At 42.6% G+C, this 15,212-nt stretch overlaps 2 protein-coding genes across 9 annotated transcripts in view; one reads left to right on the top strand and one right to left on the bottom strand.

The window, feature by feature from the left end:
• The window catches only part of LOC134401298 (protocadherin alpha-3-like), a 248,332-nt gene that overhangs the window by 165,851 nt on the left and 67,269 nt on the right, over positions 1-15,212 (top strand). For all 8 annotated transcript variants that reach the window (XM_063130107.1, XM_063130104.1, XM_063130103.1 and 5 more), the window contains exons 2-3: positions 4,698-4,756; positions 7,793-7,881. In XM_063130107.1, coding sequence (XP_062986177.1) covers positions 4,698-4,756; positions 7,793-7,881 — 148 coding nt within the window. The remainder of the gene's footprint in view (positions 1-4,697; positions 4,757-7,792; positions 7,882-15,212) is intronic.
• LOC134401301 (histidine--tRNA ligase, cytoplasmic-like) overlaps positions 1-15,212 on the bottom strand; it is a 380,518-nt gene that overhangs the window by 318,593 nt on the left and 46,713 nt on the right. The gene's annotated exons all lie outside the window — the stretch shown is intronic.

The raw sequence follows: 15,212 nt of genomic DNA, 5'->3' as shown, positions 1-15,212 counted from the left end.
TACAATTCACTTCCCCTTGCATGCTTCATGGCAAATCACAGGTGCTTATGCTGTCTTGCTGCATTGCATGAAACTTTTCACATGTTTGCAAAATGGCAAAGCTTAGATGACCACATAGATATGGAGACTGTGATCTTTATTGTGGACTCTAATTTTAAAAAGAAGGAAGGTGGCGGTTGGAGCTTCTCTATTTGTATAAGGGCATCTCGATCCAGGGGGGAATCTGCACGTCGTACCGAGATCGCTTCTAAGCGACCTCAGTGCGGCGTGAAAGCGATCGTGTAACTTGCCTTTGGAAGAGCCGACGAAGAGACGTCCTTCCCGCTGCTGCCACCGCCGCCGCCACCCACAGACCTCGCCGGCTGGGATGGAGAGCTCGGGGGAAGAAGGCGGGGTGGAGAGCTTCTTCTGCTCTCCACCCCGCCTTCTTCAGCCGAGCTCTCCTCACCAGTCGGCGAGGAGGTCTGTGGGTGGCGGTGGCAGCGGCGGCAAAGACGTCTCTTCTTCGGCTCTTCCAAAGGCAAGTTACATGACCGCTTTCACGCCGCACTGGGGTCGCTTAGAAGCAATCTCGGTACGACGTGCGGATTCCCCCCAGGAGAGCATTCTGTAAGAACCTCAAGGGTAAAGACAGAGCTAGATTAAGGCTCAATGCATTCTTTAAAAAGAGGACTAGGCGTTCATTCGTGAGGTGTTTCCAACAATTCCACTTATTGCAATGTATTATTTGTGTGCTTGTTGCTGTACTAGAATGGATGTCATCCATTTTGACGTGAAGCCAACTTTTAAAATATGGACTTTTGATGTTAGGCAAGGGCAGGCTAGTTTGAGAAGTATTTCCTGGTTGGAGTGCTTTGAATATATAAGCAGCAGAGTGCAGTGGTACATTTTATTGTAGCATAAACTTCTGTAGATTGATAAGTTGTGTGACTTGTTATCTGCAGTTGGCAGAGACACAATACTACAGGAAAAAATAACATCAGCCCTACCACCAGAGTTCATTCACATGCATATATGGTAATGCAATCTGTGCCATCTGCCCACATGGCTCTCTGCTGTCTAAATGGGCCAAATAAGTCATTCTCTATGCAACAAAATAAGTGAACATAATGCTTCTTTTCTTGCTGTGTTAATTTATGACACAAAGAGAGATAATGACTTTCTCTAGTGTCATGCATCTGATGGCAGCTATTGTCGTGTACCAAAAGCAATTTGCTTTCTCTATGTTATAAATTAACAAGAGCAAGACAGAAAGCATTATCAGCAGTGGCCACTGTTATGAATGGGTCACTCTCTTCTTAACATTTATTGTTAATTAATTAATTTCTTTATTAGTAGATTTCTAAACAGCCTTTCAGGACATAAACCCATCAAAAGGATGTGTACAAACAATTTGTATACATTTGGGCTCTGCATAGAAATGTGATACATCTGCTATCCTTTGGTTTCACTCTGAATGCCCATGTGTACAGCCAAGATGACAGCTTGAATACAAGAGAACTTGGGCTGAAGCTGACTAAACAAAAATTGGAGCTTGCCTTAAGAGCCTACCATATGTCAGCATCTGCCAGTGCTAGAACCTGAAACCCATGACACAGCTCCGACTGTCATGGCCGACAGGGCTGTAGTTAGGGATGTTGGAGGAACCTGTCTGGTGGGTGAAGCTTGCCAAACTTTCATCAGCTCAGTCCCCCATACTTCAGCTCATTTCCCACAGCCTTGCCCAACTTGATCTGCATCACTTAGGGCCAACTCACAGATTTTCATAGCATCACAGAACAGTAGATTTGGAAGGGGCCTCTAAGGCCATCGAGTCCAACCCCCTGCTCAATGCAGGCATCCACCTTAAAGCATCCCTGACAGATGTCTGTTCAGCTGCCTCTTGAATGCCTCTAATGTGGGAGAGCCCACAACCTCCCTAGGTAACTGGTTCCATTGTCGTACTGCTCTAACAGTCAGGAAGGTTTTTCTGATGTCCACTTGGAATTTGGCTTCCTGTAACTTGAGCCTGTTAGTCTGTGTCCTGCATTCTGGGATGATCAAGAAGAGATCCTGACCCTCCTCTGTGTGACAATGTTTCAAGTATTTGAAGCGTGCTCTCATGTCTCCCCTCAGTCTTTTCTCTTAAGGCTAAACATACCCAGTTCTTTCAGTCCCTCCTCAAAGGGCTCTGTTTCCAGACCCCTGATCATCCTTGTTGCCCTCCTCTGAACCCACTTCTGTTGTTGTTATTTTAAAACATGTAAATTAAAAATTGAGCAAATTGCATGAGCAAATTTAAAAAAACAAAAACAAAAAAATGTTCTCAAATTTTGGGGGAAACCTGCAGCTTGGCTCGCAAATGCAAGCTGAGTTGGGGGGCTGCAGAAATCTGGTGCTGGATTTCCAGGCAACGGACATCCCTGACTCTAGCTTTCTAGGTACTGGAGTAATCCCACCCACCCAAGCTGGCCATTGGCTGTCCGCACTGGGAACGGCTACAAAGTCTTCCTGTTCAGAGTGGGGCTTTGCCTGAGCAGTGGAAGTCTTCCCTGGTTCTTTCTTTGTTCCCCCCACCCCAGCTTTGAATCCTGGCTCAACTCTGTGGCTCTGCGTCAAGCGCTGGTCACTTTCTGTGCCTGCGTTGTTGCACTATTTCACCTTGTTTAACTTTTCACCTGCGCTGGGTTGCGCTTCCTGGTATCGCTGCCCCCCTTCTCCTTCCCCCTCCAGTTCATTGGTTCTTGTATTTGATGGACATTCTGATGGATGTGGGTGCCTCCCCCCCCCCCCCCCGCTCTAGTTTTGTTGTCTAAAGTTTAGTGATTTAGCATTTCATCGCTTGGGCACCTTGTACAGCGGGCAAAAAAAAGGAGGGAAGTTGAAACGAGTGGATGATAGACCAATTAGAGTGGGCTTGGAGCACTGCCCCGCCCTCCTTTTTCATCAGCAAGACCGCACATGTGTGCACACGCCCCCAAGAAGGGACGTTCTGTGACATAGTGCAAGGACGGCAATACATGGGGATGGAAGGGTGGTTTTATCCCGCATGGAGAGAAAAAAGAATACCACACTTCCCCAGCTCCAGAAAAAGATGAAAAATGGAGAAGAGATGAGATGACTGCAGGACAGGGATGTGAGGGTTGTGTGAGAGGTCGGGTGAGGGTCGGGTGAGGGTCGGGTGAGAGGTTGTGTGAGGGTCGCGGGGCAAAACAGTAAACAAGGCAGGACAAAAGTGCAATAAAACACTGGTGTGATGGAGGCCCTTGCTTATGACTGTTTACACAGCGTAGCAGCAGCTCCACAGGGTTTCAGACAGGGATCTTTCCAAGTGCCACAAGATACTTATTTACAGTCCTAGTTAAATTTCATACATAGTGATGATATATAGTTATAAATGATGATTAATGTACCTGAAGTAAGCAGTATAACAAAGAAACATAATTTATGATTTCCTAAAGTGGCATATTGCTCTTTTGGAGGGGTAGCCGTTATTCTTCAGCAGAAACAATGAAGAATCTTGTAGTATCTTACAGATTCAGATTTTCTAAGGCGTAAACCTTGATGGCTGAATAGTCTTGAATCTGACAAAGTGGACTCTAGCCCACAAAACCTTATGCCACAATCCATCGTTGTTGCTTGTACTATCAAGTAATGATACAGCAAGTTATGGTAGGTGTGGTCAGGACTGAGATTTGAGTTTGTTCGTAGGGTCTTGTTTCCCATTTCTTTTGTTTCTGGGCCATTTATAAGCTTCTGTGGAAAATAACACAGTTCTGCTTTTGACAAAAATCTGCTGCAGTCTGCAAGCCTGATATAATCTAGTGCAATTCTCTGCAGTCCATAAACCCCAGCAGAAAACCCATTACTAGCAGTGTGGCTGAAATCCACTCTTCACAGGAGGCTACACTTAATAGGAACTCAGGGCCTTGCTAGACCACCGGCAGGGAGGCGGGGCGACGGCGCGCTAAGACCTCGTCTAGCAAGGCCCTCAGAGAGACACCTTCCGGTAGAAGAGAGTCATCTTCTCACTTTCACAGGATAAACAAGAACAACACACCTGTCTTCTCCACACATTTTATTGTAACCGTTACAACCCAATCCTAGCCATTTTTACTCAGAAATAAGACCCAATGTTGCTTAGGATTGGAGCCTTATTATGTTGTTTCACAGCACATCCTTTTACATCCCTTTGTAGCAAGTTTTTTCAGCTTTGCATGTTGTAAATGTTTCACAGTACATATAAACTTGTTCCTCCTTGCAATTATAGACCCTTTCTTTCCTTGTAGGGGGTTGCATTCTATTTTCTTAAAACTAATGTAAAATTTGTGCATGGTTATATCTATATAGAGACATTATTTTTTATGTTCTTAATGATAATTTATAAGGTGGAACTTCAGTTTATGAAAGCCAAGAGGCTGCTCGCAAGTGGGGGGGGGGAATGCTTTGACTTTCTATAGCCACACATCTCTTATAGTGTTAAAAGCAGACCCCTCAACCCCCCCCCCACACTATTTGTGCCCCGTCACACCTACTAACTATTATGTATAGGGTGAGGGGTTGGCAGCTCTAACTGCATTAAATAAAAGAGCATATTTTAAAAGAAATTTAAAAAATGTGGACAAACTTTGTATGGGATCCTAGATTAGAATTTATAGCCTTTTAAACATGTTTAAGCACAAATTAATACTGATCTCTTTGCTTTTTCTGTTTTGCAGCCAAAACCACCCAATCCTGATTGGCGTTATTCTGCATCTTTAAGAGCTGGAATGCAAGGGTATGTACTACTACATCCTCCTTCTAAGAAGGAAACTATCCTTTTTGCAATTTGGTTGCTTTAGGTTGTACAGAGCACAATTCACCAAGATGTTGTTCTGCCTATGTTCCACATGAATGTGAGTTGTGTAAGAAAAGCGTCACTGACAGGGCTGTGCACTGCCTCAGGCCGATTAGGCCCACCTCGCCTCGGTTCCAGGTCAGTTCAGCAGGGAGTTGGGAGTCCAATGGACTCCTGGTCAGCCATGCTCCTGGCTTTCGTGGGTGTTGGCTGTGCAGCTGGCACCCAGGGACCTGCAAGGCCAAGTTGTCTTGGGGCAAGGGGGAATCTCACCGAGGTGAGATGCCAAGGTGATGCGGGCACCCCCAAAAGCACCCAAGTTTAATCGGGGCCATTTTAGAGGCTCCGAAACAGCCTCCGAGGCAAATCGGGGGGACTGTGCACATTCGTAATCACTGAGCCCCTGCAGCTTGGGATGTGAACTTCCTGGTGGACTAAAGCTGTAAACAGCTGTGAAAGAAGCACCCGAGCTCTGCTCTTTGTACACTGCAGCTATCAGTTCTTTCCCAGGCTTGTTTAATAGTTGTTTACATAATATTAATGTATTCTTTGTGCATTGAGGTTACATCCCAGTTTCTTATGCATTCATGAGTAATGACTAATTACTATAATTATTTAATTTTTGTATCCCACTAAAGCTCCTCCTTGCGGACAACAATAGTTTCTACAAATATTTATCTCTACAAATTCTTTTATCAATTTCTTATTTGATTAGATGTTTCTGTTCAGTGCACCTGCTACATTCTACCTATTATATCATTTATCTTCCTAATAGCCAAGAGAGGTAGATTATGTGGCAGAGAATGACCTGTTCAAAGCCACAAAGAATGAGTTTCATGGCTGTACAAGAACATTCATTCTGCACAGTTCTGCCACGTTCAAAATCAGCACTCAGTTTTGTATGATGCCCTGGGATAGTAACTTTTGGGACATTTTCAGAGGCAAGCTAGACAGGAATCAGGTTCCAAAAATGTGTTTGGATAAAAATATTTTCACAATATAGCAAAGAAATTTTTTTGCACCAAGAAATGATCTCTGTTTAAGCATAATTGACTTGGAAATTGACAATTGCCAGCAATACAAGCTAATAGTTGATTTAGGATTTTTTGGATGCCAGTTTTCCATACAGTAAATAGAGCACATACATGAATTTCTTTAAATGCACATGTCCTCTTGCCATTGTCACTGTGGACATCATATATCTTGACTTCAGCGAAGCTTTTGACAAAGTACCACATGACATTCTGATTAACAAACTAGCTAAAAGTGGGCTAGATGGAACAACTATTAGGTGGATTCACAGTTGGCTACAGAATCAGACTCAAAGAGTACTTAGCAATGGAACCTTCTCAAACTGGGGAGAGGCAACGAGTGGGGTGCCGCAGGGCTCAGTCCTGAGCCCAGTGCTCTTCAACATTTTTATTAATGATTTGGATGAGGAGGTGCAGGGAACGCTGATCAAATTTGCAGATGACACCAAATTGGGTGGGATAGCTAATACCCTGGAAGACAGAAACAAACTTCAAAGTGATCTTGATAGGCTGGAGTGCTGGGCTGAAAACAACAGAATGAAATTTAATAGGGATAAATGCCAAGTTCTACATTTAGGGAATAGAAACCAAATGCACAGTTACAAGATGGGGGACACTTGGCTCAGCAATACTACAAACGAGGAGGATCTTGGAATTGTTGTAGATCGCAAGCTGAATATGAGCCAACAGTGCGATATGGCTGCAAGAAAGGCAAATGCTATTTTGGGCTGCATTAATAGAAGTATAGCTTCCAAATCACGTGAGGTACTGGTTCCTCTCTATTTGGCCCTGGTTAGGCCTCATCTAGAGTATTGTGTCCAGTTCTGGGCTCCACAATTCAAGAAGGATGCAGACAAGCTGGAGCGTGTTCAGAGGAGGGCAACCGGGATGATCAGGGGTCTAGAAACAAAGCCCTATGAAGAGAGGCTGAAAGAACTGGGCATGTTTAGCCTGGAGAAGAGAAGATTGAGGGGAGACATGAGAGCACTCTTCAAATACTTAAAAGGTTGTCACACAGAGGAGGGCCAGGATCTCTTCTCGATCCTCCCAGAGTGCAGGACACAGAATAACGGGCTCAAGTTAAAGGAAGCCAGATTCTGGTTGGACATCAGGAAAAACTTCCTGACTGTTAGAGCAGTGCGACGGTGGAATCAGTTACCTAGGGAGGTTGTGGGCTCTCCCACACTAGAGGCCTTCAAGAGGCAGCTGGACAACCATCTGTCAGGGATGCTTTAGGGTGGATTCCTGCCTTGAGCAGGGGGTTGGACTAGATGGCCTTGTAGACCCCTTCCAACTCTGCTATTCTATGTTGAATTAAATGCCATTATCTCCATTTACACCATAATAATGTGTGCCAACTAAATTTGCTGGTCTCATGACAGAATGTTTACCATATGATGTGTCAGAAAAAGATTATGTGGAATGCTTCTATTTCTGCTTGCCAAAGGCATAAGATGCAACCACAGCTGATTATTGTAAATTATAGCAAAATGCTTTGCTGTAAGAGTTTGATTAATAGTGGCATGCTGAAAGATGCCTGGAATTGACAGGACAGTATTTTATTATTTATTTCAACAGTAAGGCATAAACACTACTGGGATTTAGTGATTTCCCAGCTATGTTAGACATGTCACATCTCATTAATGGAAACTCACCATTCTATGAAGGCAACATTTGTGCAACATGATGTCCCTGAACTAAGTTCTGGAATGCAAATATGAAATGAAGGTCCATTATTGCAAATTTTCCAATACTGAAAGATTAAAGGCCTCAACAATACATTAGTTTGCAGAACAGATAGTACCATTCGTACAAATTACGAGCAACTGTGACATTGCGCATTTTTGAGATATATAATGAGAAAGGAAAATTCTGTTTATATAAAAGGCAACCATGTTCTTTTGCTGAGAACAGTATAGTCTAATCTCTGTGTCAATTGGTTTAGTGCTGTGCACATGGAGGAGACAGGAGGCTTACGTGGAGGACCTGGAGGACCTGAACAGCAGTGGCCAACCGTATCTAGTGCAACAACAGGTTAGGGAATGAATATACCATTTTATATTAAAGGGATAATGGGAAATAAGTATCTTCCTATATGGTGGTGCTATTGGTCTTTGGTTGAACCGCAGTTCCTGCTTGATTATTCATAATTGTCTTTCAACTTCTTGTTTGAAACCCAAATACATTCTCTATCAAAGAGTCCCTTGAAAATGAATAAATAAACAAAGCAACAGAACAGCTGGGGACCAGATGGTTACCAGATAGTAGGGTGACTTCCAGCAGTCTTAATCAGAAGAAACTTTGGGCACGTTTTGGACAGGAATTTTGGTTTGAAAACAAATCTTTGTTGTCATTTGTTGGTAACTTATTGTTTTATTGATTTTTCATAACAAATACAGAAAACACTGAACAGAGCTCTCACTTTCCCTCCCCTCCCCAGTTACTTATGAAAAAAATCTAATCAACAAGAAAAATACCTATCTTGCAAAAGTGCACAGAATGTTATTGTTATTATTATTATTATTATTATTATTATTATTATTATTATTAATTTATTTATTTATTTATATAGCACCATCAATGTACATGGTGCTGTACAGAGTAAAACAGTAAATAGCAAGACCCTTCCGCATAGGCTTACATTCTAATAAAACCATAATAAAACAATGAGGGGAAGAGAAAGCAAACAGGCACAGGGTAGGGTAAACAGGCACTGGGTAGGGTAAAACTAACAGCATAAAACTAACAGCATAATGCCATTTATTTTCCCATTTCTATTTGATAAGCTTAGGTAAAGTATTAGCACATCTCCTACTTCTCAGAAGAGTTTTAAGAGCAAGGAGGTGTGGTGTTATCAATATAAAATTGGTTTCATTTAAGCATTGGGTCAGTTTAGGTATTCTAGAACAGGTATGTGTCAGGATGAAGTTTGTTCTCCTGGGTGTGGGGAAGGGGTTTTGGGGTTTGAATCAGATTCAGATTCTGAAGGAGAAGAAGAAATAGGATCAGAAGTATAACAGCCAAAACCGGAAGCATGGGAGGAGATTCTCCAAGGGCATGTCTCCCGGCTTTCCAGGAGGGAGAGGGGAGGATCTTGCGATATGGTGATATGTCTACATGTGGCGCGCAACGTCCCGGGAGGATGGAGGACATCGCGCCCACCATTTTATTTAGTTTTTTCATTGCAAATGAGCTCAGGAGCACTCCTGTGCAAAGGTATGTGGGTGGTGTGTTTTTTTTTTAAAAAAAATCCCATTCCCCCCACCCCACTCTGTGCCCAGTTCCCGGCTCCTTGCAGTTACTTGCGAGGAGCCGAGACAAAGCGGGCCGGCCGGCCACACGTCCCGCGATCTTGGGATCATCCCGAGACCACAGGAAAAGTCGGGATTAAAGGGTAGGACGAGATCCTGGAGCAAGGGAGGGATCATCCCTCCCTGCTCCCGGGATCCCCTGTGTGTCATGTGGACACACAAGGACAATTCCGGGATGATCCCCGGGATATCGCCCCGTCTAGACATGCCCACAGACTCTTCAAGAATCAAGGATGAATGTTCCCAGAAGCTTAACAGATAGAAAGCTGAAAACTCAGAGACCATCCTCCCTCCCTTGGGAACTCAGCCTCTGTTGGAGGGGGAGGGGATTTCAGAGTTGACAGATCCCAGAATCCTCTGCAGGTTCAAGTGGGCAGAGTTGAGAGGAAGTGGGAGGAGCTCCCTTAGAGTAGAAACTTGCTAGAAGCTTTTCAAAAAACCCAAAACCCCTGCATGAAGTAAAGTGCCAGCTGGACGGTAGGGAAACTCCCCATGTTAGTTGAAAAGCAACTGTCTAGCTTTGTTAAGCTAATTAAGCTTAGAAAATAGCTCTTAGCATTCACACTCCCATCAAGTGTGAAAAGATGTTTATTTGTTGAATAAAGCTTTGTAGGTTACACAACAAACCTCTTTACTGTCTCTAATCTCGTCAGGAGGGCTTAAAATCTTGACAGTATGGGGAATCTGAACCAGCCAGATATTGTTGAACTACAGTTCTCATCACCCCTGACTAGGGTGACCATATGGAAAGGAGGACAGGGCTCCTGTATCTTTAACTGTTGTATTGAAAAGGGAATTTCAGCAGGTGTCATTTGTATGCATGTAGCACCTGGTGAAATTCCCTCTTCATCACAACAGCTAAAGTTGCAGGACCTATACTAGAGTGACCAGATGCAAAAGATGGCAGGGCTCCTGCAGCTTTAACAGTTGTGATGAAGAGGGAATTTCACCAGGTGCTGCATGCAAGCAAACGGCACCTGTTGAAATTCCTTTTCTATACAACTGTTAAAGATACAGGAGCCTTGTCCTCCTTTCCATATGGTCATCCTATCCTTCATCACTGACCATGCTGGCTTGCCCAGCTGGGATTTGGAATTCAACAGCCTCTGGAGGGCCACAGTTTTCCTGTCTGTAATATAACACAGTGGATACGATGTTGCTCGGACTGGTAATGAGAAGAGGGAAAGTTGAACATGCTCCACATGAATATAAGAACACCAGGGGTCAGCCATTGTCAAAACCTGTCCTCAAAACCATGTAGCATTCCAGATCTGCACACTTGCATAGCTCCCTTGTTGGGTCACAGCTGTGCCAGCCATGTCCCAGTGCAACCGGCAGCAGCGTAAGATCTTCTGACCATGGCAGGATCTACACTACTGCTTTTTAATGGTTTATAATGGTTTTGACAACTGTTCAGGTCCAGGACACATTCCATATACCATTTTCAAAATGTTTTCAAAGTGTTATATCCTGCTTGGTGTAGATCTGGCCCATTCCTGCTAGGTATCCGGCAGGCCTCCCCTCTAAGGTCTACACTGTAGTAGTTTTGTTTGCTGCATGTCATACAGGAACAAGTGAAGGACAATCAAGGCCTGTGGGACAGACCACACCACAAGGCTGCTGTTGAAGTGAAGATGTATAGAGAAGAGGAGGGAGGCCAGTGTGGATGCCACACTTGTGCAACAGCCTCCTGCCACCCGTGAAGCCCAAGGACATCATCAGTTCATGACAATGCTTCTTGCTGGAACTCTCTGGGCAGTGGCATGGTCCCAATCCCTCTCCACCCTGCCCTGCTCTGCTCACAGCTTAGGCCATAGCTAGACCTAAGGTTTATCCCTGGATCGTCCAGGGGTCAAACCTGTTCATCTAGGTGACACACAGGGGATCCAGTGCTCAGGCAGGGGCGAACCCTGGATGATCCCAGGATAAACCTTAGGTCTAGCTGTGGCCTTAGTGAGCTTGTTTTAAACATTTTTAACCCTTCTTTTCTTCCAAAAGGAACTCAAGGTAGAACACAACATATAAAACCACTAGCACAAATACAATTAGAGTCTAGAATGTTTTTTTAAAAAAATAGAACCAGAGACAGAGAATCAGATCAGATGACAACCATCAGCAAATAATGTCCATCAGTATCTATCAATTCTGAATGTCGTCTTAACAGGAGGGCTTAAAATCATGACAGTATGGGGAAATCTGAGTATGGGGCAGAACCCAAAATTCTTTCTAGTTCATGAGTCTGGCAGGTTTCTCTTGAGAGGGATGATATAAAAGGATTGCAGCCTGGTTGCACAATTCAGCCTCTTCCCCAGCTCTAATTGGCACTAGGACTGAATGCAGCTATGCTTTTTGGCCACCATGTTTGAGACAACAATACTGTGATCATAGATATAAATTCTCTGCCAATGCAGCGTAAGATGGGAACATTGGTTTCAATGGAAGGGACAAAATTTTCCTTCTGTTTATTATTTGTGATGGGTTTGCCATATTAAATATGAGACTTGACAGGTGTGTCTTTAATGGTTGAGTAGAGGTGAAAATTTGGCAGGTGCAGCTACTTCTGTTTTTTTTCTACACCACAGTAAGCAAATCTTCCTTCTATGCAACTATTAAATGCAGCAAATCCACATTCCGTTTTAAATCTGGCAGCTCTAACTGGTACAATCCTATACCCATCTACTTTGGACTTAGCCCCATTAAACTTCAAAGGGGCTTCGTTCTGAGAAAACAAGTGTGCTGTTAGATACTAACTGGACGCAACTGTCAAGGCCACCAAGGGGCTGGGTATATGGAGGTATATTTTAACAGTATGAGTCATATTTTCAATTGTAGCTAGCTATCATGTGTTATAATTATAGTTCTCTTTCCAGATGCACCTCCTGTTTTAGTTGATGCTTCTGCTCCGGTGCTCAAGTTCATGATCTTAAGAGGCAAAGATATGCTTTTCATTAGGCACCTGACCCATTTCATGCAATTACTCCAAAGTGAATGAACCAAACATTTGCTTTTGCTGTGTCATTTTCAGGGCCACAGTGTTACATCATGCACTAATCAGCTGCCCATTTTTCAGCAGCCGTATGCGGCAGTTGCAGGTCTGGCTGGAGTAAAACACTTCTGTTCTCAGTTTTAGATACTTAGGCCATAGCTAGACCTAAGGTTTATCCCTGGATCATCCAGGGGTCAAACCTGTTCATCTAGGTGACACACAGGGGATCCAGTGCTCAGGCAAGGGCGAACCCTGGATGATCCCAGGATAAACATTAGGTCTAGCTGTGGCCTTTGTGGGTTGGTTCAATTTCCCTGCTTCCAACAGTTGGGTCACTAAACCATTCATTTAAGTTAGCAGGCAGCAAAAGCTTTGGCCAATGTGCTTCAAACTGAAGGAATCAGTGAGTTAATCAATGAGAGCTTCAAAAGATGATGTCATAATAAGTTTTAAGAAGGATAAGGTAGTTAATCGTTAAGCCAGCAAATCCCTAATTCCTTGCACACATCTGCAGTCTGAATTTGTGTGTCATAGAAGCAGTTTGTACCTTTAGCATTAAAGCCCATTCTCAGTTACATGGATCAAACTCTCATCGGATTCAAAGGGAGTTTCACCTAAGCAAAGAAGAGCAAAGTTTATCTGTTGATGCTTATTCCTTTTAAGCTCATGCCATGCCCTGGATTTCACTCTGTGCTGCAAGCTGGGGAAAAAAAAAGGCTGAGCTGCTTTTTAAATCCATAGCCTGAAATGCTGTTGCCAGGGAGCACGGAGTACGAAGCAGAAAAAGCAGTTCAGACCAGCCCTTTTTGGGGCTGATTAAATTCCTGGTTTTTATCCTCCACTGTTATAACATCAGTATCAACAGGAGAGAGGCCATTTTCTAAAAATGTATTTTATGGCTTTGAAATACTGGCATTATAGTCCTGATAAATGGCATTAATTAACATTGTTCTCCATTAAAATGCACCCTCTTTGAGGGGAGGGGCCTCTAATGTACTGGGGGCTCGTGGTGCCTTATGCCAAGCAGGACTCAGAATAAATCAAGCATTGTTGAATATATTTGTTTAATTTACATATTCCTTTCTGATTGGCTTTTTTATTATTTATTTATTTATTGCAATTTTTATACCACCCAATAGCTAAAGCTCTCTGGGCGGTTTGCACTTTGGATATATTCAAATAATTGAGCTAACAGTGGCTGATTAAATGCCATATATGAAATATGGAGCGAACTAGAAACTACAGAGAGTAAAGGAAGAGTGATATTGAGATTCTCAGAACCAGGGTTGCTATATTGGCAAATGGAAAATTGCTTTGCTTTTGCATCATCCAATGAGGCAAGGATTACTCTCCCCCCCCCCCCGCCCCGGCCCACTATGCTGCAACCGAGGGGGAAGGAAACTCCAAGTTTTTACCTTCAAGAGATAGGCAAAGGCTGGGTCAGGTCAGCCCATGCAGGGGTGCTGTTCTTCATGGGCCAGCAGTATCCTCTGCAGGCTGCTGGTTAGTCAATTCTTTTCTCAAGAACTTCTCTGTTCGGTATCCCACAAAACCAGAAACTGGTTTATATCTGATTTCTAGCAGGGACTGCATTCTTTTATTTTTTAGATTTTATTGTTTTTTTTTAATTAAACATAGTACATACAATTAAAGAAAAACAACCTAATACAATAATATTGCGATACATTAAAATCTCATATTTTCGCTTAGCCTTTTAACATAATCAAACTTAATCTAAAAGTGCACCCTCCACCTCGGGACCTTATTCCTGTTTCCAAAAACTCATAGTTTCTTCAGCTGGTGGTTCCCCACTTCCCTTAGACAACACAAATATTAGGAACTGTTTCCAGATTCCCTCAAAATCATTCGTTTTTGTTATACCTCTTCTCATTTTAATATTACATGTCAATTTATCATTAATAGCGATCTCCCATACTTCTTTATACCACTCTTCAATAGAGTATTCACCTTGAATCTTCCAGTTCGTAGCTACAGTCAACCTTGCTGCAGTCAGCAAATTCGTTATCAATTCCTTAATTTCTTTACTACCTTTAAAATCTTCTTGTAGTGAGAGTAATGCAACCCTTGGTGTTTCTTCTATTTTCATTCCAACAATTTCTTCAATCTCAGAAAACACCATCTTCCACAACTTTTGCACATAGTTACATTCCCACCACATATGTAAATACGTTCCTTTTTCACCACAACCTCTCCAACAGTTTGCTGAATGCTGATTATTTATCTTGTTTAATCTAACTGGGGTTAGGTACCACCTCCAAATAATTTTGTAATAATTCTCCTTTATTCCCACTGACATATTTCTCAACACTCTTTGTCTCCAAAGTCTTTCCCAACTCTGCTGTCCTATCTGTATCTTCAAATCTGTCTCCCAAACCATTTTCCCCACACTATCCATCGATCCCTTCTCAAGTAATATTGTATATATTTGACTCATTAAACCTTTTATTACTGTATTTTCTCCCTTATCCATTTCTTTTTTATCAATCAATTTCTCAAACTTCGTCAACTCTCTACACTCTCCATTTTCTCTTATCCAATTTTTAGTCCATTGTTCCAATTGCCTATAATTTAACCAAGTTAATTTTCTATCTTTTAAAACCACTTCCATCTCTTTTCTTGTGCTCATCCCTCTTAACCATTCTCTTAATTTCATTTTCTTTTTCTCTATTAGAACTTTACTTAATCTGCCCTTCAAATCTTCCGGAAATTTTTTTACCATTATTACCGGCGTTAGAGGGGAGCCGCTCGGAAGCAACTCCTTCTTATATTTACTCCAAATTTCGCAATGAAACTTCAAGAGCGGATTACCTAAATCTTCAACCCATTTTTTACCTCCTTCCTTAAAAAAAACATTATCCAATTTTAATTCTATATTACTTGCGGTTTTATCCTCCATCCACTCTAAATCCCCTACTCCTAAAATTGCTTCCACAATGTGTCTTAACCTATTCACTACATAGTATAGGTTAATGTTTGGGAGTCCCAATCCTCCCTTTTTTGGCTTAAATACCATTTGCTCTTATTTATCCTAGCTTTCTTTTCTGTAT

The sequence above is a fragment of the Elgaria multicarinata genome, chromosome 7 (assembly GCF_023053635.1).
Source record: "Elgaria multicarinata webbii isolate HBS135686 ecotype San Diego chromosome 7, rElgMul1.1.pri, whole genome shotgun sequence".
In the NCBI taxonomy this organism is placed as follows: domain Eukaryota; kingdom Metazoa; phylum Chordata; class Lepidosauria; order Squamata; family Anguidae; genus Elgaria; species Elgaria multicarinata.
The sequence above is the reverse complement of the archived record's forward strand: the minus strand, read 5'-3'. Positions and strand labels throughout refer to the sequence as shown.